The sequence below is a fragment of the Lontra canadensis genome, unplaced genomic scaffold, assembly GCF_010015895.1.
Source record: "Lontra canadensis isolate GAN:19392208 unplaced genomic scaffold, GSC_riverotter_1.0 scaffold9, whole genome shotgun sequence".
NCBI lineage: Eukaryota > Metazoa > Chordata > Mammalia > Carnivora > Mustelidae > Lontra > Lontra canadensis.
In genome coordinates this window covers 11,223,763-11,249,293 of record NW_022631003.1, presented here as the reverse complement: position 1 = coordinate 11,249,293, position 25,531 = coordinate 11,223,763, and the positions used below count along the sequence as shown (strand labels likewise).

The 25,531-nt window shown below is 36.8% G+C and overlaps 2 protein-coding genes across 25 annotated transcripts in view; one reads left to right on the top strand and one right to left on the bottom strand.

Moving 5' to 3' along the window:
* The window catches only part of LOC116866117, a 198,799-nt gene extending 193,228 nt beyond the window's left edge, over positions 1–5,571 (bottom strand). For 7 of the 16 annotated variants that reach the window (XM_032854827.1, XM_032854819.1, XM_032854822.1 and 4 more), the window contains exon 1: positions 4,947–5,571. In XM_032854827.1, coding sequence (XP_032710718.1) covers positions 4,947–5,571 — 625 coding nt within the window. The other 9 variants (XR_004382334.1, XR_004382333.1, XR_004382331.1 and 6 more) reach the window with 4 other exon arrangements.
* The window catches only part of CNOT2 (CCR4-NOT transcription complex subunit 2), a 119,320-nt gene continuing 99,308 nt past the window's right edge, over positions 5,520–25,531 (top strand). For 4 of the 9 annotated variants that reach the window (XM_032854807.1, XM_032854811.1, XM_032854808.1 and 1 more), the window contains exon 1: positions 5,520–5,602. Coding sequence is in view for 3 of the 9 variants with exons in the window: in XM_032854815.1 (XP_032710706.1) it covers positions 5,598–5,602 (5 nt within the window). In the remaining 6 variants the exon portion in view is untranslated. The remainder of the gene's footprint in view (positions 5,603–25,531) is intronic. The other 5 variants (XM_032854815.1, XM_032854812.1, XM_032854806.1 and 2 more) reach the window with 3 other exon arrangements.

Sequence of the window (25,531 nt, the reverse complement as noted above, 5' to 3'; positions counted from 1 at the left end):
TTTTTTAAAAAAAGATTTATTCGAGAGAGAGAGAGAGAGAGAGAGAGAAAGAGAGCGAGAGTGCGCGAGTGTGCACCTGCTTGTACACACAATGGGAAGGGGCAGAGTCTGCTAAACAGGCTCTGTGTTGAGCACAGAGCAGAACATGGGGCTTGATCCCAGGATCCTATAACCCTGAGATCACAACCTGAGCCAAAACCAAGAGTCAGATGCCCAACCGACTACGCCACCCAGGTGCCCCTATTTAACTTATTATTTTTTTTTCCCCTTTTTGGTGCTGACTAAACCTTGAGAAAAGATTGATTGCAGTGACTTATTAAAAACCATCTATCAACATTTCTACATTCTGCATTTTAAAGCACTCCAAAATCTGCCACCTTATTCTATATAAATTCCACTAGCCTCCTTCTGCTTATCTTACTCTGGGTTCTAGTTCCTGGCCCATGCTCATTTCTGCTTCTGAGCTGGCCCGAATTGTGTTGTGTCCCCCCCAAATTTATGAGGTACTAATTTGCAGTACCTCAGAATGTGATTGTATTTGGAGATAGTAGCTTTAAAAAAGGTAATTAATGTTACATGAAGTCATATGGGTATACCCTAATCCAATATGACTGGTGTTCTTGTAAGAAGGGGAAATTTGGAAACAAACTCAAACGTGGGGCGAATACATGTAAACTTACGAACAGACCCATCTACAAACCAAGAACAGAGGCCCTTGGGGAGAAACCAACTATGTCTCAGACTTCTAGCTTCCATATCAGTGAGGAAATGAATTTGTTTAAGTTACCCAGTCTGTGGTACTTTGTATAGTGGCCCTTGCAAATACAATCTGCCTTTGCTCATGTTAGTACCCTCACTGAAAATGTCCCTTCATTTCATCCACATCTAATCAGTCATTCAACATGGAATTTAAACAGCCACTAGGTGAAATTATCCCAGACACACCAATCTTTTTTTTTTTTTTTTCCTGCTTTAGCAGAGAACTTAGTCTGTACTATTGATTTTAGCAGTTCCTAGCACATAGAGTAGTTGCAAGGATTTCAGGTGTTAATATAGGTAAAATGCTTACAATGGTGCTTGGCATGTAGTGAATCTTAAGTGTCTGCTACATCTGTTGCTGCTATTACTATGTCTTAATTAGAAGGTAAAACACACAAGAATTGGTAATTATTTGTGGGGCTTACGGCAGAAGAAAGAATAAAAGATATTAGGCTTGGCAAATAAGTATGTGGTACTCTTGCCCCCAATTATCCACTTATTTTTATAAAGAGAGAAGTAGCCTTTTAATTAGTATTATACACACTCTTTATTCAATGGAAATCAAAAAACCATTAAACAGAAATAATAAAATATAAATAGCTGTAAATAATACTTCTGCAAGGCTGGATTAACCCTTTGTCCATATCATGTTGGATCTTTGGGAGACTTAAAATTTTCACAAAACTGGAATTACAGTTGATCCTTGAAGAACAAAGGTTTGAATTACACAGGTCCACTTAAACACAATTTTTTTCAACAAATATAGTACAATATTTTGTACTTATTATTCCTTATGATTTTCTTAATATATTCCCTCTAGTTTGCTTTGTTATAATGCAATATGTAAAGCATATAACATACAAAATATGTTAACTGTATTATCAATAAGGCTTCTGGTCAATAGTACACTTTTGAGTTTTGACTACGCATGCAGGGGAGGGAAGTTAGGCGTCTTGCATTATTCAAGGGTTAAGTCTACATTTTAAAATGTCTCTTCACACTTAATGTATCATGCCAATAAAATTTTCTCCACATCATTTTTTTGAAGTTTTATTTAAGTAATTTCTATATCCAATGTGGAATTTGAACTTACGACCCTGAGATCAAAAGTCATATGCTCTCTGGACTGAGCAAGCCAGTTGCCCCTCCTCCACATCATTTTTAATGGCTGAATACTGTTCTATTATATATAGCTTAACCTACTTAACCAATATCCTCATAAACCATGTAATAATGAATACTCTTATAATCAAATTGCTACATATAGTCTTATTTCCTTATGATACATTTCTAGAAGAGGAATTTCAGGGTCAAATGCACATGCTCCTGGCTTCTGATACATACTGTCGAATAGCACTCTGGAAGTGTGGGGATTTATACTCTCAGACATTTAAGAAGCCCTGTTTCTCTGAATCCTTGCCAGTACTATCAAGACATAAATCACCTATTAAAATAATACCTGAAGTCCAAATTAATGTATAACATGTCACTCATAAGTTGGACTACTAAACCCCCTTTTTATTACTCTGAAAGTGTAAGATTCTTACCTACATTTTATTTTTATTTTTTTAAGATTCATTTAATTATTTTAGAGAGAGTGTGTGTGTGCAAGTGGGGGGAGGGGCAGAGGAAGAAAAATTCATGCTGACTCCTCACTGAGCATGGATCTGGACATAGGGCTCGATCTCACAACCCTGAGATCATGACCTGAGCCTAAATCAAAAATTGGATGTCCAGGGGCATTTGGATGGCTCAGTGGGTTAAAGCCTCTGCCTTTGGCTCAGGTCATGATCCCAGGGTTCTGGGATTGATCCCTGCATTGGGTTCTCTGCTCAGTGGGAAGCCTGCTTCCTCCTCTCTCTGCCTGCTTGTGATCTCTGTCAAATTAAAAAACAAAAACAACAACAACAACAACAACAACAAACTTAAAAAAAAAAAAAAAAAAAAGAACTGGATGTCCAACCAAGCCACCCAGGCACTCCTCTTACCTACATTCTAGATGAAGAATCTGAGGTCCATTAACTTACATAAATCAGACCACTACGTAGTAGGAATTCCTGCCCCAGTTGTGATGCTGACTACTCTTCTGATTTGTCAGTATGCCTTCCCAATTGAGCTGTTTTTTTGTGTAACAGCCTTATTAGTTTCCCAGAAAAATGTATACATCTTCATTATCCAGGGTTGGAAGCTAGCATATTCCATTAGGTTAGCACTACTTTTCCTAACCGCTTCATTGCTTGGATTTTACGTATCATGTGAAGGAAGCCTTTTGAGATATTTAAAAAGAAAAAAAGATTACCTAATCTTAGATAAGAATCTACTTCGTTCATTCATTGACTTATTTATTCATTGTCTCATTCATTTAACATGACTTACCTCATGTCTACTTCACGTGGAGAATGCAGTGAGCAAAACAAATGTAGTCCCTGCTCTCATGTAACTTAAATTTTTAGCAGGATGAAGGGAACCAGATAATAAAGATAATGATAAATTACAAATGCTATTAAAAAACAGAATAAATGGTGAAAGGAGCTACTTTAAATACGGTGGCCAGGGAAGGCCTGTCAGAGATGATTTTGGAGTTAAGACCTGAAGGATGAGAATAAGTTAGTCATACAGACATAGAGAAAGCACATCCCAGGCAGAAAAAACAAACAAACAAAAAAACAGCAAGTGCAGAGGTCCTGAGATGGAGTACCAGTTAAGATTAAATTCAACTGAGAACAAGAGACCCCAAATAGTGGTTTAATAAGATAGAAGTTTACTTTCCCCTCACATCAAAATCTGAATGTAAAGAGTGTAGGGCTGGTATGGCACTCCACAAGGGTCTCAAAGACTCAGGTTTCCACCAGCTTAAGGATTTGCCTAGAGCCCAAACTGACGGAGTTCCAGGCCATCACATCCTTATTCCAGGGTGCAAGATATTAAGAGGAAAAGAAACAAAGGACTGAAGGTGCATACCATCTGTCTTCTAAGGATAGTATTAAAGGAGAGCCACATGATATATCTGCTTATATACCACTGGCTAAAACTACCACATGGCTACAGAGAGGCTAGAAAATAGTCTTTATTCTGGACAGCCATGTGTCCATGTCTATTAGTATTAAAAAAAAAAGGAGAAATTTTAGGGACAACTAACAACTAACTGCTACAGACCCGAAAGAGCTCGGTGGTGCATGACAGAAATAGAAAGGAAGCAAGAAGGGTGAGAACAGGATGAAGCTGGATTACATTTACTTAGAGATATATTCAGTCTTTTAACACACCATCTTCCAGAGTAGAAGAGAATGTTTAAGAGGCAGGAAGGAACCGTTAGGGTCAGTGAAGGGAGCGACATAAAGAGGTGCTGCTCCTCTTTGAATTTTCCTGAAGTAAAAAACAGTGAAGCAGAATGCTTAATGGACTGAATAACCAGGCAAAACATTTTCTACTGGCGACATCAGCACCATTAGCAGTTTAAATTAATTCACACAACATTTACTAATATGTAAAAATACCTTCCATTCTGTAAACATAACAAAGTCGCCTTTCATTTATGGTATGCTTATTTTCCTTGCTATTTAAGACTGACAGATGCCCTCTGCCCTTCAATCATAAATTTTAAATTGTCTAACAGTGATTCTTTTAGGAAGGAAAAGGTGATTGTATAAAAGAAACCAACAAAGGAAGTAGAAATTTTATTTACTTCAAATGGTTTGTACTTTACATTAATATGTTCTATCATTCAAATAGAAAAAAATAACCATTCACTTTATGAAACTACACAAATCAAACACACTTGCAGAGACTCTTCTTAAGTCTAAAAATGTCAAATAGTAACACAAAGGAAAGCGTTTAGCGATATACAAAGGAATAAAAAGAGATTATTTCAAAGAACATAAATTTAATTTTGAGTGACAATGGTTTTTCTGAAAAATAGAGACTTCACTCTCGCAAAGTTTCCACCAAAGGCACCATAATTTCAAAGGGTCTTGCTCACAGCCCAGCAAGTAACTCAAACTGAGGGGGGGACTGAGGAGCAGGAGCGAGGTAAAGTGCTATAAATTTAACTTGGCGAGCGCAAGCTCATGCAACAGTGCTTTAAAAACTGGCTCCCCTGTAAGTTCCCTCCCACCAAGTTAAAAAAAAAAAAAAAAGGAATGGTGGTGAGTAGAAAATACCAACGGTTTCAGCAGAGGGAAACTCACTTCTCAGGAGGTGATGGTGACATGCTGCCAGTCCCTGGAAGTGCGTGCACAAGCACCGGAGATCGCGGGGGCTGAGGGAGGAAAAGGGGACAGAGATCAGTTTTGCTTCAGGTGGTGGGAGTCGGGGGTGGGGTGGGTGTGAGGGCCCTTCCAGGCGGACGTGGGAGGGGCGTGGTGTCCGACACGAACACAAACACAAACACGTTCCGCGTCCCCAGAGAGGGCGGGCCGACGCCACCTCACCATTCCCCGCCCCTGGACCCCGCTGCCCGCCACGGACGGAGGGCCAGTGCTCAGTGCAGAGCAACCCGGCCCCAGGCGGACTGTAGCGGCCGTAGAGGCCCTGATCGTTACAACGGCTGCGAAGAGGCTGCGCGCCTCCCAACGAATCGGTGGGAGACAGGCTGGAAGCCGTGGAGAAAAGGTGAGGGAGTGAAGCGCCTCTCCCCACCCCTTGTTGAACGCGCGGGAAGCGGTCTGCCCACCCCCAACCCTGTCCGGTAGGCAATCGCTGTTCCCACCTTCCGCCGCCGCCTTCAGTGAAGCCGGAACGACGGGGGTCACGGCGGGGGTCAGAGGGTAAAGGTCTTGCTCCCAGCAGCCTCCGCGGTGGATACGTCGCCATCTTGGATCCGCGGGACAAGAAAATTCATGCGGTGAGTTTTTGGCAAATTTTCGGAAGTCTGGCAGCGGGGCGCGCGGCGGGGGCGGCGGATTCGGGGCCCCCTCAAGGCTGGGGAATGCCTCGGGGCCGGCCCGGCCGCGCCCGGGGTCCGCGGGCAGCGTCCTGGCCCGCCGCTTCCCGTTGCTTTTGTCTCGGCTCCAATCGAGAGAGGGAGAGCGGAGCGGGCGGGGAGGGGGGGTGGCGGCGGTGGAGGAGGGAGGGGGTGTGTATGAGGAGGGTGGTGGACGGGACGTAAAGCGTCGCTGTACTTGGGTGGCTGCAGCGGCAGCCCTGGATCCTAGGCCTGGTCCCTTTCGCGGGAGCTGAGGCTTCCCCTAGACTCCGCTCCGTCCGGCTCCCGCCAGCGCGGAGGAGCAGCCACCGCCGCGCTGCTTCCTGGGGAAGAAGAGAAGGCGGCAGCAGCGGTGGCCAAGGAGCCCGGGTCCGCTTTAGACGGGCTGCCGCGTTCCCAGCAGCTGCCGCGGTCTCTGGCTGTTAATATTTTCTCAGTACACCCACATCACCTGCAACTTGTGCGTGTTTGTGTGTGTGTGCGTGTAATAGATGGGGTTGGGGGAGACGGACACGGGACTGGCTAACGGGCCTCAGAAGCCCCCAGGCCCTAGGATACCAAAGAGTATGGTTGGTAGAATGAGGAGGAGTGCAACTGTAATGCTTTCTCTGCCACCGCACCCGGAGGGTGAAGCTTGCGTGGAGAGATAGAGACTGAGACGGGATAGTCCTGGGGCGGCGGAGGAACCCGAGACGCTTCTGTTTGTGAAGTTGCTCGTCCTAGCTTTCTACTTCCGCCGGGGCCTCTCCACCTTGTGCTGTCTTGGGTCTAACTTAAAAGTTTCACGGAAGAAATGAGTGGGGTTGAAGGAGGCCTTCCTAGTTTTTAGTTGAGGCTGTAGTCCAGCTGGGAGAGAGAGAATCTGACTCTTGTTAATTGTTAGTCCTCGGCGAATGAGGATTCTAGTTTTCTTTTATAAAAGCTCTTCCAGTGTTTTAGAATTTGCATTTATTCCTGCCCCTGTAGGTGTGGTATTACCACCACAAAAGTCTTACATACGGGTACCACTCTCTCGGAAGGAACCCAAACATCAACTTCCTTTGAATCCTAGGAGAGGCCTTCCTTCACTTTTCAACATCCAGAAGACCGAATGCAACACATTCTGTTTCATTTTCATAGAACTTTTGGTCAAAGAATCTTACTCCTTTCTTAATCTTCTGGACCTATTCTAACAATTAAGTACATTAATATCAACCCTTACGTTCTTGGAGAAATGGTGGAGAGTACTGAGTTAAAATCTCTTCACGAGGGAGGCTATACTTTATTCCGTTCAAAGTTAACACATTTCCTGTCATGCTTGATACTAGGAATATCTAGACTTCAGGAATCGTTAAGTGTAGCTTTTGATTCGCCTTTTGAAATAACATTAGTGGAAATAAAGTATTGGGTGTTGGATAGAAGTTTCAAAGTACCTACTTACATAATGGGTTTAAGTTGAATTGTTTGGGAATACTTAGTATATTTGACAGCAGTTATTTCTTAAACATCAGTGAGCACATATCTTTTGCAATTTTGGAAGATAACTTTATCCCGGATTAAAAAAGGTTGATTCAGAATTGCACTGGACTGAAATGGTTAAAATGTCTACATTGAAATGGTTAGAGGTCTACATTCAGATATTTTCATTGAAATATTGCTTAATGGACCAGGATCTTTAGTAAGCTTTGTATGTTGAACTCCTCTTTAGTTTGTAGTTCTTTTGTGATAATAAATCTAAAGGAAAAGTAACTATATATAAAACAAAAGACAAAACTGTTCCACTTTCTTGACTTTGTAAGTCTCATTTACTTTTAAAAAGGTACATTTCTCATTTTCTAAAGACAGTGAATTGCAGTGACTTCTGTGCATACTTTGTAATTTAGACAGGAATTGAGAAACTTTCACATTTTTTGCATCCTAATTAATGTATCAATAAAAATAGGTTATCTTAAGCAGAACCCTTTTATTCCAAGTATACTACATAGAGATATCTGTAACCTAATCTGATACTCTTGGGGAATGAGAATTGCCTGTATGCTTACCCAGGCAACAGATACAGCCTTTAAAAATTTTTCAGTTTCTGTAATACTTTGGTTTTAAAGTAAATTTATGTTGTGGAAAAATTGGGGCAAAATGTAAGTGTATTTATATTCCTTCGTTTGAGAGGTTCTTGATCTTGAAGATAAAACACAAAATGATATTCCTCCTCAAGAGATCTAATTATCTGTATTGTTACTTAATGATTTTCAAAGTTTAATTTACTTTTTGATTTTTCAGAGATCCTTAGTTATAACCTGAAATCTCTTTTTGTTCGTAAGAAAATAAGTACTTCAGATATATGAGTAGATTCCGTTAGAAGTGCTTCTAACCTAGTTGTTTTGGTTCTTATCTCTGGTAGGTAATGGTATTGAAGGTACTTGTATCTTAAAAGACTCTTAGAGAATTTTTCACAACCCATGGGAAGTTACAGTTTTGCCCTGTTCAGTGACAGATTTGCTTCATGAGATTTTCTGACACTGTAGAAAAGTAGAGGCATGCTTCACTTCTATATTTATAAAATAACGAGTAGACATTAATAGACTAGTAAAAATAAGGTTTTTTCTTGCTCTTTAAAAGCAGTGATAAATAGTATTTTTAAATTATGCTGAAATTTTTAGCTATACAAATGTTCTATTATTATATATTTATTTCCATGTGGTTACTTAATAGGCAGTGAGGACAGCTTATGCAAATAGTGATACAGTCTTAGGAAAAGATACTACTAAATAAGATTTTATTGGTTACCTAGACCTCTAGTAGATTTTGTAATACAAAGAAGCAAAAGAAAACCAGGGTACCAGGTAGGGCATTTTTACAGACAGAGTCAATCTGAGTTGCACTGTAATTTTTGAATATAATTACATCCAATGTATGTACATACAATATCAAGGGATCTAGTGCTGTGATATAGGAATCATTCTGATTGATGATATAGGTGATCATTCTGCTTTACTAAGGATAATTTCTACCTGTGATACTTAACATTGTGACTTTCACTAGATATTTTCAAAGAGCTGTAAAATTGATGTCTTACAGAAAGCCTGTCTTTGAAAAGAAATAGAATAGACATTAGGGTTTTTAGGTTTTAAAATTAAAATCTTGACCTTGGTTTTGTTCATGGAGTCTTTTCATCTTCAGCTTAAATACTATATATATATTTTTCCTCTTGCTTTAGTTTTTCTGTTTGGCATCCTTTATTTTTAATTCTTAAAACTCCTCTCTATGACGGGCCATGCTGATATGGCTCGTTCATTTATTTATTTTGTCTGTACTTTAGGGATGACCTGGAAAAAGAATTCCCTATTATGTTTTTCTAACAGCTTGTTCTCTGAAATGCAGATGCACATCTCTTGGCATTTCATTTGGGGGTATGCTGCATTATGAAATAATAAGATGGTTTATAGTGTTTGGTTTTTGGTAACATTTCATAGCTTATATAATACGGAAATATAAGTTATATAGGAGAAAAAATTTCCCATTTCTGGATACTCTTAAATATTTGGTATAGGCTTACGTGGGGTCTAAGTCTAGTTATATATAGCTAGATATTTTGGACATATTTGCTACCTTGAAATTTTTCCTTTTTTTTTTTTTTGCTTTCATATGTTTTTGTGTGGGTGGGTGGGAGTACTTTTATTGTCACTTCTCTGTTGTTTGACAAACTTCTTATTCTTCAGAACTTTACTCTGGTGTCACCTTTTAAGGATTTTATTTATTTATTTGACAGAGATCACAAGTAGGCAGAGAGGCAGGCAGAGAGAGAGGGAGAAGCAGGCTCCCTGCTGAGCAGAGAGCCCGATTGGGGGAGGGGAGGATGGGGGGGCGGGGAGGATGCGGGGCTCCATCCCAGGACTCTGGGACCATGACTGAGCCGAAGGCAGAGGCTTTAACCCACTGAGCCATCCAGGTGCCCCTCTGGTGTCACTTTTTCAATGAAATCTTTCCTGAGTCCCCAAATCCTTCTGTTGTACTTCTTTTAGTCTTCAAACCTCAGTAATTAAACATGTCTTGCTGTATTGTAATTTACTGTCCACTCTATCTACCATAATAACATCCAGTGGACTGTAAGTACCTTCCTACCTAAAAGGTAGGACTTTGTTTTTTTATGTTTACATTTCTAGTATCTTCTGTAGTGCATAGGACTCAGTAGATTATCAATAAATATGTGGTAAACTGAACTGGTGCTGTATCATCTTTTGACTCTGTGCTTTCAGAGAGCTGAACAGACTGGAGAAGGGGATGGGAGGAAGGTCCACCTTGTATTCTTTTGCTTCCTTGAATTTTTTCTTACAGATTTGTATCTAATTAACTACCTAGGGGAAACTAGATAACTAGCTTCTTAGAGAACTGTATGTAGAGTAAGTGTAGGAAAGGGAAGGATATTAGTAATAAAGTGCCTCTGGCACAGTGTTTAAGTCTGTATTGCTGTATTTTGTATGGCTAAGGTCACTGGTTGAAGGAGATATTTAGTACAGACAGTCCCAGACTTAGGATCGTTAATTTGATGATTTTTTTTTGACATTATGATGTTTCAGAATGGTTCAAAACTACTGAAGGAGTAGAAACTATACTTCAGATTTTGATTCCCACCCACCCCCGGGGCTAGCAGTGTGCTATACAATACTCTTCTGATACTGGACAGAGGCAGCCACTCAGAGCTCTCAGCCAGCCTGTCGCAAGGGTAAACAACCAGTACACCTATAACCATTCTGTTTTACACTTTCATATAATATTCAATAAATTACATGAGATTTTCAGTACTTTATTATAAAAGATGCTTTGTGGCATTTTGTCCATTTGTAGGATAATATAAGTGTTTTGAGCACATTTAATGTAGTAGGTACGCTAAGGAACGGTCTTCAGTAGGTTAGGAATATTATATGCATTTTCAGTATAATGATAATTTCAACTTACAATGGGTTTATTACACAGTAATATATATTTGTCATTGCTTAACCATGAGCTCCTATTAGATTTTGGCTTTTGAAGTTAGATTGTTTTGTTTTCACATTTTTACTTCTAATGATTGAGTGCCTAGGAGCTCTCCAGTTCAAATACCATTATCCTTATGAAAACTAGGTAGAGATGACAATGTATTTTTATTGGTAGTTTAAAACCTAAAAAGCCCTGAAAGTGATTTTTTTTTTTTTTTTTGCAAGCATGGTGGCGAATTCCAACTGAAATTGGTAAACCTAACCATAGGCTTCATTGGTTCATCTAATTTTCCAACTTTCTACTGCAGAAGTATTAATGTATTTGATTATTGGTATTGTCGAGGCCACTCTGGAATTTATTAGGTTATAAATGGTATATACACTATTTTGTCTTTTTAAAACCTGAAGAATTTCAGTTCTGAGAACCATCTGGCCTTTAAAGGTTTGAATTAGAGATTGTGCACCAACTTTGTGTCAATTTTTTGAGAGGTAGAAATTAACACTGAATTGCATTTAGTGGAGAGGCTAATATTTCACTTAAGTTTTTAGAAATCTTTTAAACGCTTCATTTGCTTATATATTTGTCAGAGACTTTTTAATAATTGAAAAATAAAGATACAGAGAGAGGGTATTTTTTAAAAAAGATAATTTGAGGGGCTCCTGGGTGGCTTAGTTGGTTAAGTGTCTGCCTTCGGCTCAGGTCATGATCTCAGGGTCCAGAGATTGAGCCCCACATTGGGCTCCCGCTCAGCAGGGAGTCTGCTTCTCCCTCTCCTTTGCCTCCCCTCCCTGCTTATGTATTCTCGTTCTGTTCTCTGAAATAAATAAAGTCTTTAAAAAATAAAAATAAAAAGATAATTGGATCCAGTACTCAGGACACCAGTCCTTTCTCTGCTTTTACTGCGTTGAAATGTTTTTCCTTACATGAAAGTAGATGAGTGCCACACTTTACTGTAATTTTTTTACTTGGCCAAGGAATGATAAAATAAGCAAGAGAAAATTATGTGTCCTGGCAATTTAGGTAACAATGAGTAGACTTGATTTTTTTTTTTTAAACATATCGATATGCCCTCTTACCATTTATACGTTTGGATATTGAAACAGAACTCCATTTTGTGTCAGCACCTTGACAAAATGTAATGATTGATTATGTAATACAGTGTGTTTGGGAGAGGAACATTTGGTTTTGTGTCATATTTGGCAGGAATGTGTTCTTGTGTTCTTTTTATATTGTAAATTATGCTTATTCATATAATTTTTATATTTAATTTTCTGTTGTAAGAGTTTTTAGAGAGTGGTATCATAACAGTATTCAATAATTCATGTCATTCAAAAGACCTGATTTCCTTTTGGCTTAATTTTACTACTTAATATTTAAAAAAATAGTTTATAGGTTGCAAAGCACTTTCATATGCATTATTTCAATTTTAAGTTTGTTTGTTTGTTTATGTAAAATAATCTCTACACCCAAATGGGGCTCAAACTCACAACCCGGAGATCAAGAGTTGCATGTTCTTTCTATTGAGCCAGCCATGTGCCCCCAGTATCTCAACTTTACATGGTTGTCATTTTGGTGGTTACTTTTTAAATAAGTCTGTATGTTAACATTAACGTAGAGCTAGAACAAGCAAGCTGCTTTGAATTTTACTGAAATTAGTAATTGGTGGGATGCCTGGGTGGCTTATTTGGGTAAGCGTCTGCCATCACCTTAGGTCTTGATCCCTGGGTCATGGGATAGAGTCCTGAGTGAGAAGCCTGCTTCTCCTCCTGCCTGCTGCTCCCTCTGCTTGTGCTCACCTGTGCTGGCATGTGGGCTCACGCTCGGGTGCACGCTCTCTGACAAATAAATACATAAATAAATCTTTAAAAAATACATAAATAACATTAGTAATTAGGAATTATAAAAACCATTTTATTCTTAGACTGGAGTCAGCATCTAATATATTTTTCAGTTTAATGCTACACTAATACTACTCTATCCTGATTTATCAGATTAAATAGGTATAAGTGGAAGGGTTTTATTTTTAATTGGTCATCTTGCTGATTCAGGATAATTAATACAGACTTTTGAAAGAGAGGTGGGAGGAAATTTTTTGCTTCAAGCTTGACTTTGGTAAAATACAACAGCTCATATTTTAAAATATTGTGAACTGTCAAGAAATGCCAGAACTTTAAATAAATTATATTGTGTTATATAAGAATAGATAGTAATATTATATCACATCGATGCAACATTTTATAAACTTACTGCACAGTTACTTTGGAAGGACAACTTGTGTGGAGCAGGTATGCCTCGGGCTTTGCCTTGATTTACTAGTGTACAAAATAGTGCTTTAGGGGTGTAGTTTTTATAATTTGAGTGAGTGTGTTTGGCCTTAGATTAGAAAAAAAGTAAAGCTATAAACATTCTAATCTATGCCCACTTATGAGAAATTGTGGATGAATTCATAGACCTGTCAAGCCAAACTTTGAGATGCATGGCGGAACTATTTAACCTGGCAGCAATGAGCAGCCTCCAGAGTGTTTAAATTTGATGTGAGATGTACTTCTGTATTCTGTGTGTGTGTATATCACACATCCTAAAATAGATGTGTATGTATTAAACAGTTGTAGTCTAGTGCTTCAGGGAATCCGACTCTGCTTTTTAGGTGTTTCGGAGCATAGTTTGAAAACCACTGGACTTGATCGCTAAGGTCACTTCCACCCTGAAATTCTGTGGTTTTAGAAAGTCAAGGCTGTTTCGTCTCTTTGTAGATAGAGAATTCATAGGATTTGCTTGTTTTTGAGTAACATTTGGGTAGAAATTGTTTAAGTTTAAATTTCAGGCTCAAGTGATTCAGTGTTAGCGTTACAAGTATTTTCACATAAATTCTTTAATAATTTGAGTGTTTATGCTCTTCTAGACATTGCTGTAGTGCTGGGTGTATGTGATGGTGAACAAGACAAGTCTCTGCCTTCATGGAGCGTACATCTTAGGGAGACAAAATAAACAAGTAAATAATTTCAGGTAGTAATTGTGATGAAGAGAATAAAGAGGGTTAAGGGTATAGCAGTTAATCACAGATAAAAGAAGGAAACCACTTTAAGTATAGTGGTGAGGGAAAGCCTTTCTCTGGAGGTAGCATTTGGGCAGAAACTGAAAAAAAGAGAAAGCCATGCAAAAGTCTGGGTGAATGGTTTCCCAAACAGGAAGAACAGAGGGCCCTGAGATGGGGTCAAGTTTTGCACGCGGTAGCAAGAAATTTCATCAGCAGTTACTTAGTGTTTTTGGCATAAATAGGGGTAAATTCTAAAGGAAAAAAGATAATTAAGACAGTTTGTGTCTTTCAGCTGTTGAAAATACTGTGTTGGATCCAGTAATTTACAGTAACTTTTACAGACAGCTATAGGCAGCAGGCATTATTTTTTACTAAGCAGCATGATGTTTTCTATATCAGGTGGAATTGGGAATCTTCCTGCATTAGTGGAAAATTATAAAAGAGTAGATTTTAAACTTTTTATATTGGCATAGAATAATCAAATGCTTCAAGAGTTTTGGGTTTTGCAAAGCTGTTCATAGTAGATTTTCCTTAGAAATTAATTAGTAATAATTTTCATGTTTAATTATATCTCTTTGTACAGTTCAGCACACTGCCATGCACTCTTAAAGGTGCGACTGAATAATTCTTGAGGTTCACTTTTTGTGGTGCATGCTGTGGATACATGTTAGAGTAGAGCAACCTTGTTTGAGGTAGTTAATGAGTTTTCAAGGAGGAGATAGTTGCATTGGGCTCTGAAGGGTGATTGGGAGTTCACTCGGTGGCGGAGGGCACCTGATCAGCATTGCAGATACACCGAGCCTGGGAGAGTGTGTAGGATTTGAAGAATTGCAAAGTAATCTGCTATAGTTCTTAATGGAGTTCTGGGATGTTAATGAGAAGTTGTCTGAAGGAATGAACTTGCCATAATGTGGGATGCTTTTTTACATGATGAGGAATAATTAATCGATTTTTTTTTAAGCAAATGCTAGTGATAAACAGATTTATGTGTGGAGGCGGGAGAGTTTTGGATTCCACAGTCACATTATAATTAAAATCACGAGCTTGATGGTGTGAAATTCTTGAAGAAATATATTTTCTTCATTAGAAAAATTGAGTGTTTTTATTCATACTGCAGGATTTATTTATTAAGAACTGTATGACTGAAACTCTTAAGTTTCTATCTTCCAAAGAACTGTTTACGCCAATACTGGTAGTTAGAAGTTTTACATCAATGGATGAGATTTGTTACATACGTTTTAGAGCAGGCAAAATTTAGATGTTGTTATTTGACATTATTTGCAGGCATGAGATTTAACATTACTTAGATAAATTAGAATAACCCCAGCAATATGAGTTAGTGATAGATTCTTTCATAGAAAATGATACCAACCTTTACAGGTGTTCCCTCCTTTTCAAAAGTTCCCATTGTGCCACTTTGTTTTTATGAAATATCTACCTTACTATCTGTTTTCCCTAACCGAAAGAAGAGAATTTTTGCTTTATGAGAAAAGGTAGAAATGCAAGTAGTGTTTAGTGTTTTATAGTGAGTCTCTTCAGTGCACATTTGGAGTGAATAAGAGGGGCACTTCTCTAGGAACCACACTCAGCATCTCAGTATCAAGCTGCCATAGCTTTGAACTGTGTCTGTGGGCACCTGTGCTTTATCTTGATTTATTTTGTGCATTTGTTAGCAACAAGTGTCCTAAGATATCAGCAAAGCCAGACAAAAGTTTTGGGGGGCTTTGGGAATGCTCAAAAAATTTTCCATACAAATTAATGGTAATTGCTTCTCTTTAAGGTTTCATAGGAATGCATTATTTTTAGATAGTGGAGAAACCTGTATTTATGTTACTATAAGTGCTTATTTTACAATGTTTAGATATGTGCGTATGTGTATGTTATTCAGAATACTATATAACAGTTACACACTTATTTTAGGTTATCGGCATTATTTGTTAATTCCAAAATTTAAAAAAAACACCCTGAAAACCTCAAATGTATGTTTTTATTTTATTTTTAATTTTTATTTATTTATTTTTTAAGGATTTTATTTATTTATTTGACAGACAGAGATCACAAGTAGGCAGGCAGAGAGAGAGAGAGAGGCAGAAGCAGGCTCCCTGCCAAGCAAAGAGCCAGATGTGGGGCTCAATCCCAGGACCCTAGGATCATGACCTGAGCCAAAGGCAGAGGCTTTAACCCACTGAGCAACCCAGGTGCCCCTCAAATGTATTTTTTTAAATAGACTTGATTCCGTAAGAATGCAGTTTGAGCAAATTAGTACTTTGATAGTACGTATTATATACCAGTTTTCATAGCAAAAGTTAATGAATTTACCATTATGACTTGGAGCTGCCCAAGTTACCTAATTGTCTATTTAGTTCATTTTTGGCTGAATAAGATGGAATTGATTATGACTCCTGTTAGAGTTATTAAATTGTGCTGAGATTTTACATGATGTCATTAAATTCTCTGGTACTAGCTAGTCTGAATGGGAATAACCATTCTACCACTTTTAATTAGCTCTCTGACTTACTCTTCCTAAACTTCAGTTTTCTCATTTGAAAAATATGGATAAATAGATTTGATGTAAGGAATAAAGGCTCGTGTCAGGTTTTTGTTTTGTTTTTAGAGTGGGATTGCTACTTAAAAATGAGATTCTGAAGCAAAAGAGAATTAGCCACAGTTTCAGAGTGTAATATGCTCTTTTTTGTGTCAGATTTATAAATGTAAACAAGGAGAATGCAGTTTTGCTCTTAAGAATCTGCACGTTTTTGGGGCCCTGGGTGTCTCAGTGGGTTAAAGCCTCTGCCTTCGGCTCAGGTCATGATCTCAGGGTCCTGGGATCAAGCCCGTGTCGGGCTCTTTGCTCCCCGGAGAGCCTGCTTCCTCCTCTCTCTGCCTGCCTCTCTGCCTACTTGTGATTTCTTCTGCCAAATAAATAAATCAGTCTTTAAAAAAAAAAAAGAATCTACACGTTTTTCCTACCAGAAATTTTCTTTAGATCACATTGTGTTAAGTACTTTGGTGGTTCTTTGAATAACATAAATATGTTGCTCTATCTGAAGCTCTTGGTATGGTGTATAGTATAATAGGCGTTTAGTAATTCCTTTGGTAAATGGGTAAACCTAATGGAGAGAGCCTTAGTTTAGGTGTTTACCACTTACAACCTGAGTTATGTCGCGCTGTCTATGGCAAGTTTCTTTTCTTTGTCTCCGTTTCCATATCCTTAAAATGAATAGCATGTAGACTCTCTGACAATAGATTTGTAGCAGTGTGGGTTTATGTCACTTTTCCTTTTTTTTTTTTTAATATTTTATTTATTTATTTGACAGACAGAGATCACAAGTAGGCAGAGAGAGAGGAAGAAGCAGGCTCCCTGCCCAGCAGAGAGCCCGATGCAGGGCTCGATCCCAGGACCCTGGGATCACGACCTGAGCTGAAGGCAGAGGCTTTAACCCACTGAGCCACCCAGGTGCCCCAGTCAGACATATTTTTGTGAACATCATGCCTGTTTTCCCTACAAGTGAAATTCATTTGTAATTTACAGTTAGCGCTTTGAGAGTATCAATGTAGTAGTTTGAAACTGTTGTATATTCTTTATGTAATGTGTATGAATAACTTCTTAATTTTTTTTTTTCTTCCCTTAAATCTGTAAGCTCTCTTGGGTGCTGAGTCCTTTGAAGGTTGAATACCATATAAGGAAAGCAGTACTAAGTAGTTGCAGTAGCAGAGTAAAGAAAGTGAATCAGAGAGCAATGAAATTTGGAAACTGATTGTTCATTGAAGGGAAAGGCTTTGCTTTTACTGTCACCCTTGTAAAATTGGAATTGACTAGGAGTAGCTAGAGAATTCATTTTTTCAGAATAGTTTACATTCTAAATTGTATGGTTAGAGGACTTTTATTTATTTTTTAAAAATTTAGAAGATTTTTATTTATTTATTTGATAGATAGAGATCACAAGTGGGCAGAGGGGCAGTCAGAGAGAGAGAAGGGGAGCCGGATGCGGGACTGGAGCCAGATGCGGGGCTTGATCCCAGGACCCTGGGATCACGACCTGAGCCTAAGGCAGGGGCTTTAACCCACTGAGCCACCCAGGCGCCCCAGAGGGCTTTTATTTTTAATTGTATATGCCAGCCTTGGGCCAGTAGTGTGCTGAAATTTTAAGACATGGCAAAGACAATTTTTTTTTTCTTTTTAAGATTTTATTTATTTGCGAGAGAGCGAGTGTGAGAGAGAGTGCACAAGCTGGGGGGAGAGGCAGAGGCAGAGGGAGAGGGAGAAACAGACTCCCTCTAAACAGGGAGTCCTACATGGGACTCGATCCCAGTACCCTGAGATCATGACTGAGCTGAAGGCAGCCGTTTAACCAAACTGAGCTACCCAGGTGCCCCAAGTTTTGATTTTACAAAATTAGAGTTTTAACACTACTTCAAAAACTGTTTATCTTTATTTCTGATTTATTAATTGGCTCAGAAAAAGAACAGCTAAATTCTTTTGATTTCTAAAATTACTCACATTAATGTATTGAGAAGTTGAACTTTTTTAAAAGAGAAAACTTGTAATAGAAATGATTTCCTTGTAACTTACTATTTTACAACTTTGGATTCTTGAATATAGATACACGTTGTTATAGTATACTGAGGAAATAATACTAGTATTTTCTAGTTTTACATCTTTATATTATGCAAATAAAATGTGAGGTTATGCTAAAGGAGTCTGGTAAAAAGTAATAAAAGCAAATACTTATTATAGAAAAGTGGAAAATAAAGATGAGAAAAAGAAGAAAATAAAAATTAGCAGTTTTGCATAGTAGAGAACTGTTAACCTGGGCAGACATTATTGTATTGTGTGTGTCTCTGTGTGTGTGTAAATCATTGTGGTCTCTTATATTTCTCCTTGATTACTAAAGTAACACAGGGTGATGCGGAATATCCAAAAAATGCTATAAAGTTTAAAAAGAAAGGGAGAACATCCAGAAACAACCATTGTTCCCATTTTTGTAATAGAGAAATTGAGCTGTACTTAGTGATTTGCAACCTGTATCTTTAAAAACAAACACCCTTAGATCATAAGCATTTTCCAGTGTCATTCTATTTATCCAAAACACGACTCCTAATGGGCAGAACATAACTGACTTAATTCTTTATTATTGAACATCTAATTTTATTTTGATGTTTCATTTTTATAAATGGTATTGTGGTGAGTATTTTTGTACCTGCATTCTTATTTGTACATTTGAATATTTCTTTAGAAAGTGTTTCTAGGGGCACTTGGGTGGCTCAGCTGGTTAGGCATCTGACTCTTGATCTCAGCTCAGGTCTTGATTTCAGGGTCCTGAGTTCAGGCACCTTATTGGTCTCCATGAGGGATGCCAACTTAAAAAAAAAAAGCTTCTATAAGTGTAATTATTATTTTAAAATATTGGAGGTAACTCCAGTGCTTATTAAGTAATTGCTGTGTTTTTAGTCAAATAACTTTTCAAGCTTCAATGTCTTCTGTAAAAGAGACTTAATATTGATACTTAACCTCCTAGGATTGTTAGCAATGAGTGATAGTCTATGTATAACAGCACAGCCTACAGCATTCCTCAGCTGCCCTTTCATAAATAAGCTCCTTTTCTTGTAACATTTATCGTATAGTCATTACTTTTAACAATTTTGTCTCTCATTCTACCACTAGACCATGAGTAAGGATTGAGTCAGCTCTGTTCACTAATGTGTATTTGAAACCTTATGTAGGGCCTGACAAATAATTGTTGAATATATGAAAGGTTATTTTCTAAAGCTTTTATTGTTTACCTTTTTTCTTACAGCAAGGCTTTGCCAATTTACATTCTCACCAGCTATGTGTGAATGAATTTTCTTTTTCACTTTATTGTTAATGAGGCAGAGTACGGTTGTGTAAAAAAAAAAAAAAAAAAGTCCTAAAATTTGAAGGTATAAACTTAGAATATTAAAAATTGGTGTTTTTTTTGTTTTGTTTTTTGAAGAGTGGATCTTTTCTATTGTACAATTTGTGTTTAACATGTTTTCTGTTCATATCTTTCATTCTCAATAATAATACTAAGAATAAAATAATAAAGTGTTATAATGCCAACTCGGGTCCTCTCCCAAGCATCATTTTATATATCCTGGGGGAAAAGCAAATAATATTTAATACCACACAAATATGGAGTGAGGTTAACATATAGAGGTTCAATACCAAAATTCTGCACAAGTGGTTTAAACTGAATAAACGAATGATGTAAAAGTTTAAGAGATTTTTCCTTAATTTAATTTGCTAATTAACAGTAAAAATGCAGCTGTTATGTTAAATGCCAAAATAAGGTTGTATTTTTACTATCTTCTTAAGCTTATGTTGTCTGGAGGGCTTCAGTTTGATACCCAAATGTGAATTTGAAAAGAGCTAGTGGTTTGATGGTGGGGGTTAGACAAAGTAACACTTGTCAGAGATTTTCTGTATGTTGTTCATTTCTTTTATTTATTCATTTGGCAAATATTTATTTGACTCCTGTTGTGTGCCAGGCACTGTTCTGAGAGAATATAATAAAATGAAAAAATAAAATAAATAACATAAAAAACAAGACATACTATGGCAGAGGGTGGTAGGGGTATTGAGAAAAAGAGACTAGGGGAGTATGAAATATGTATGGGATGCAGATTTAAATCGTTTGGTCTTGGAAGTCCTCTCCTTAGAAGGTGATTGAGTGAGCCTGTGGTGAAGGAACAGTCCTCTGCATCTCCAGGAGAATGATTCCAGGAAGGAACAAAAACCAAGAACAAATGCCCTGAGAAAGGATGTCTAACGATTTGATGACTTATGATTGAAAAATTGTGAGGAAGCCTATGTGACTAGAATGTGGTGGGAAGCGGGGAGGATGGTAGGTTGGTACAGAAAAGGTAGGAAACCAGAGGCAAGTTAGGAAAGATTTTATAAGCCATTAAAATGACTTTGGTTTTAACTCTGAGTAAAATAATTTTATATATACTCTGCACAATTGTTACATAGTTGGTTGAATTATTTCCATTTTTTAGTTAAAAAAGGTTCTGTAGGGTAGCTTGTAGTTAATTTTTTCAAAGTCTTAATAGCTAATGAGTGGCAAGAACCAAGATATGAACTTAGGTCTTTGACTTCAAAGTTTATGGCTGTTTCATTACACAGTCATTCTTGCCCTAGCATACTTCTAGAGGCTTTCTACAACAATCCCTCCCCGACCACCGGCCAAAGCCAAACCAGGATTTATAGTGTGGATCCAGGGTGAGTGTCCCCATGCATGTGTGGGGACTAAAAGGCTCAGAAAACCGTTCTCTTAGTGCAAAATATATTCAGATACCTTCTGTTACATTATAAAACGTGTTTTTAAACATGCTGGTTTTAATACACTGCATTGATTCCATGGCCCGGTGTTGGAGCCCATAATTTGAAAATCACTACACTGTTTTCTTTACAATGCCAGGAGTTCCAAATTTATCTGTGGCTTTGAATTAATTTTAAGAGTGCTTTGTTTACTTAAGAAAAATCCTTATATCTATAGAATTAGCTCTTCGGTTGGGAAGCAGGATGTTATGCAATCAGATTATAAAAATATATAACATTTGAAAGTTCATATATGATTTTAATTTTCCTTCCAGAAAAACAACAACTTAGGAAGGAAACTTAGATGGCGGAATTAAGTCTTGTGGCAAGAGGACAGGACAATTAAGAATAACAAGTTAATGCTGCTATTACCACTACTACTGATTTCTGTCAAACATTTATTATACTAAGTTTTTTTTAAAGCAATTTAGTATGTTACTTAAATATTCTAAGAAGTTTTAAAAATACATATATCTCCTATTATAAATCTCTCAGGGCAGAACCTATGTTCAGTTTGATATCTATAGGAATGAGTACCATTTTTTTAAAGCACTTTATTACCATTCTTATTTTTAAGTCAACTACATACGTATAATACAAGACACCCGATTAAGTGTCCCTTACAATGAGTCTTGACAAATTTATATACCTGTAACCATCACCACAATCCAAATAAAAACATTCTCATCACATCCAAAGTTTACTGTCCAGGCAGTCCTTATTTGTGGCCACAGGTACCCACCAATCTGCTTTTTGTCTCTATAGATGAGAGTTTACTTTTTTAGAGGTTTGAACAAATGGAATTGTACAGTATGCATTCTTTTGTGTCTGACATTTTCGCTGATTGTGACATTTTTAATTCAGTGTTGTTTCATGTATCAATCGTTCATTTCTTTTGGTATTTTGTTGTGCTATTTTAACAGGTGTCTACAACTTTGTTGAATGAATGCATATTTAGCACAGTAATACCCCTCCCTCCACAATTTTGCTGCATTTCTTTTTCTATCATGAGGATGCTAAAATCTCTTCTAGATTGTGTATACATGTTGCTAGACTTAAGTTGTGTATACATTATGTAATGGAATGATTTAATAGTAAAAGATACTCAAGATTTAGAGCTAAATGACCTTTGTATGAATCCTTTTTTTTGCCATCCTATACCTCATAAGGCAAGTTAATTAACTTTTTTTAAGCTTAGTTTACTCTTTTCTAAGATGAAGGTAATTACAGTTGTTGATGTATTAAAGAAATTACATGTAAACATTCTATGTAAAACAAATATATTAGGCCTTTTGTAAAAATAGTAATGTAATTTAATGGTGATTTTTGGACAGAGGTGTTTAGTGTCTGCTTTTTATCTACTAACAAAATTGTGTCTACCCATAGAGTTGCAGTTTTAGATTTTTTATTAGTATTCATTAATGGTTTGAAGAAACACATGTTTATGCTTACTAGAAGTTTTATCTAGTGAAATCGATTACTTTTAGGTCTTGATTAGTTTACTTTTAGGTCACAAAATTGTAGGTTTGCTAATTAAAATGATAAAGATAATTCATAAACTTTTTTTCCACAGGTTGAAAGGCTTAGTGAAATAAAAAGATGGAAAAAATAGCGGTAATTCTAGCTCTTCATTATTCGCAGATAATTATTTCAAAGAGTAAAATACTAATGGGGAGAAAGGAACCAGGAAACTAACATATATTTGAGTCAGGCTTTGTAGTAGTTTTTTTACATACCATTTGTTCATTCAGCAAATTTTAATTTAATACCTACTAGGTATCTAGGACATGCCTCACTGTCGGTGGGCTTTTGAAATTAATGCGTTTTTCTTTTTAATCCCCCACTTACGCTATTGCTGGGTATTTAAGTACTATATAAATGTGTATTTGTTGAATGCATTCAACTTATTATTTGGCTTTGGAGCAGAGGTGACTTAATGTGTTTTTTAGCATATTAAATCTTTTTGTCACCAGAAGATAGTTTCTAACTTACCTAAATAATTAAAAGGTTATTAAAGTTTGTATTTTGACTGGAAACGTTGATATGGTTTAAGTGACTTCTGATTATGCTTGTATCAAAAGATTTGACCTTTGGGAAGAAAAAATTAAAATGTTGGTACAGTAGTGGGCTTTGTGCTTGTGTTTGGTATATATAGCAAATTTAGAAAAAGGACGGGTGCCTGACGAACTCGTTGCAAAGCATGTGACTTTGATCTTGGGGTTGTGAGTTCGAGTCCCAAGTTGGGTGTAGAGATTACATAAATAAGTAAAAACTTAAAAAAAAATTTAGAACAGGGGTACTGAATTTTGAAGGGTATCTTTTGGTAGTTTTTTTTCACTACAAAATTTTACTGTTTGCCAGTATGTTACATTTTTTCTTAAATTTTATGGTTTAAGTTTAGTTGATTTACTGTCTTATTGATAACTGGCTAAATCAAACATGCTTTTGTAAGCACATATTCATTAGGAAAAGCTATTAGATGAAACAGTTATTACAAGAAAGGTGGCTCAGTCTGAAAATGTGTAATGTAGAAGATAAGATAGAATTTAGTAGGAAAAAATACAATGGGGATTAAATTGTAAGTGATAATGTGAGATAGATAATAAATTGTGCTTTTGAAGATATAAAATATGTTAAAATAAGATTCTTAAAAACTAGCACTCAGTTTTTAGGCATTCAGATAGACTGGAAACCTTCTCATTTGGACTTGTGGTTTTTAATCCCGTGTGCCTTAGAATCCAAAGGGTCATTGAAAATAGGGATACATTTGTTATTTCAGTATTTCAGAAATGCAAACCTAATGAAAAATTTTAATTTACTTTGAGACTGGACAGGCTAACTAAAGGTACTGTTTTTGGCTTTTCATAAAAGACCTATCAATTTATGGTAACCACAACCATCTTCTGGAGATTAGAATCCCTTGTTGGTAGTTACACGGGTTTAATAAAGATAGAAAACCCATAATATCTAATAAAATCATAAATAGGAAAAAATAGTTTTGAGTCCTTGTTGAACATTTGAGCCCTTTATATATATAAATATATAATGGAAATTATCATCTCATCCTTCCACTGATATATCAGTTGTAATCTCAGAAAGGTCATGTCTGATTACTTTTATCTGGTACTATACCTTTGCCATTCTTCACTGTAGTAGCATATTATTCTCTGTCTGGCTTAGTGTTTATCACTATCACTATCAGAAATCATTTGTGTTTATTACTTGTTAAGTAGATGAAAATCCATGAGGGCAGGTACTCTGCCTGCCTTATTTTTTACTTAGTATCTTGCCTGTGTATCCATCTAGAATAGTGTTACATTCCCACCTGCAAGGTAGGAGGGATCTAGTTTTTCCACTTCTCTCCAACAGTTGTTACTGTGTTTTTGTGAATACAGCTGTTATACTGAGTTTGGTCTTGTGATTTTAATTTGGATTTCCCTAATGACTAGTGGAAATGTTTCTCATTATAAAAAAAAAAAATCCGATTGGGATTTTGATTGGCATTGTAATTATTGATCAATAAGTTCGGGAAGAGTTGACATTTTTAATTATATTGGGTTTTCCAAACCTTAGACCTGGTATATATATCTCCCCATTTATTTAGTTCTTTGATTTTACTTGTCAATGAATTTGTTTTTAGTATACAGATCCTGAAGATATTTTGTAAGATACATAGATACAACTATGTATCTATTTATACTTAAATATCACATTTTGGAAAAATTATTTGGAGCTATACTGTTATTAGCATATGGAAATGGGATTTTTTTTTTTCACATGTTGATCTTTTTTGTGAGCTTGCAAAGCTCACATAGGAGGAACTTTTTTTGTAGATTTTTCTGTATGTTACTCAGGCAATCCATATCATCTTCAAGTAGGGAAGATTTGTTTGTCTTTACAATCTATGCCTTTTGTTTCTCTTTTCTTGCGTTATCACACTACCTAGGTCATCCTTCCCTGATTTGCATTCTTAAAACATGAAAGAATTCAGTCTTTCACCATTAAGTATAATGATAGATGTAAGTTTGTCAAATTAAAGAAAGTCTATTTTATTCCTGGTTCACAGAAAGTTTTCGTGATGAATGAATGTTGAATTTTGCCAAATAATTTTTCTGTGTCAGTTAATACGGTAACTTGGTTTTTTTGCCTATTAATATGGTAGATTGTATTGATTGACACTGCTGATTAGAGCAGTTTTCTTATTCACATACCACGTATTAACTCAGGTGTCTAAGATGTCAAATTCAGTGGTTCTTAGTTTATTCACAAAGTCTTAAAACCATTACCACAATTTATTTTAGAACATTTTTTTCACCCCAGAAAGAAATCTTATACACTTTAGCAGGCCCTCTCTTCCTTCCAACCCCCACCCTAACCCACCCTTAAGCAACCATAGATCTACTTTCTGTGTCTATACATTTGCCTGTCCTGAACATTTTATGTAAATGGAATACTCATGACTGGCACCTTTCACTTGGCATAATGTTTTCAAAGATTGTACAAATGGAAGCATTTA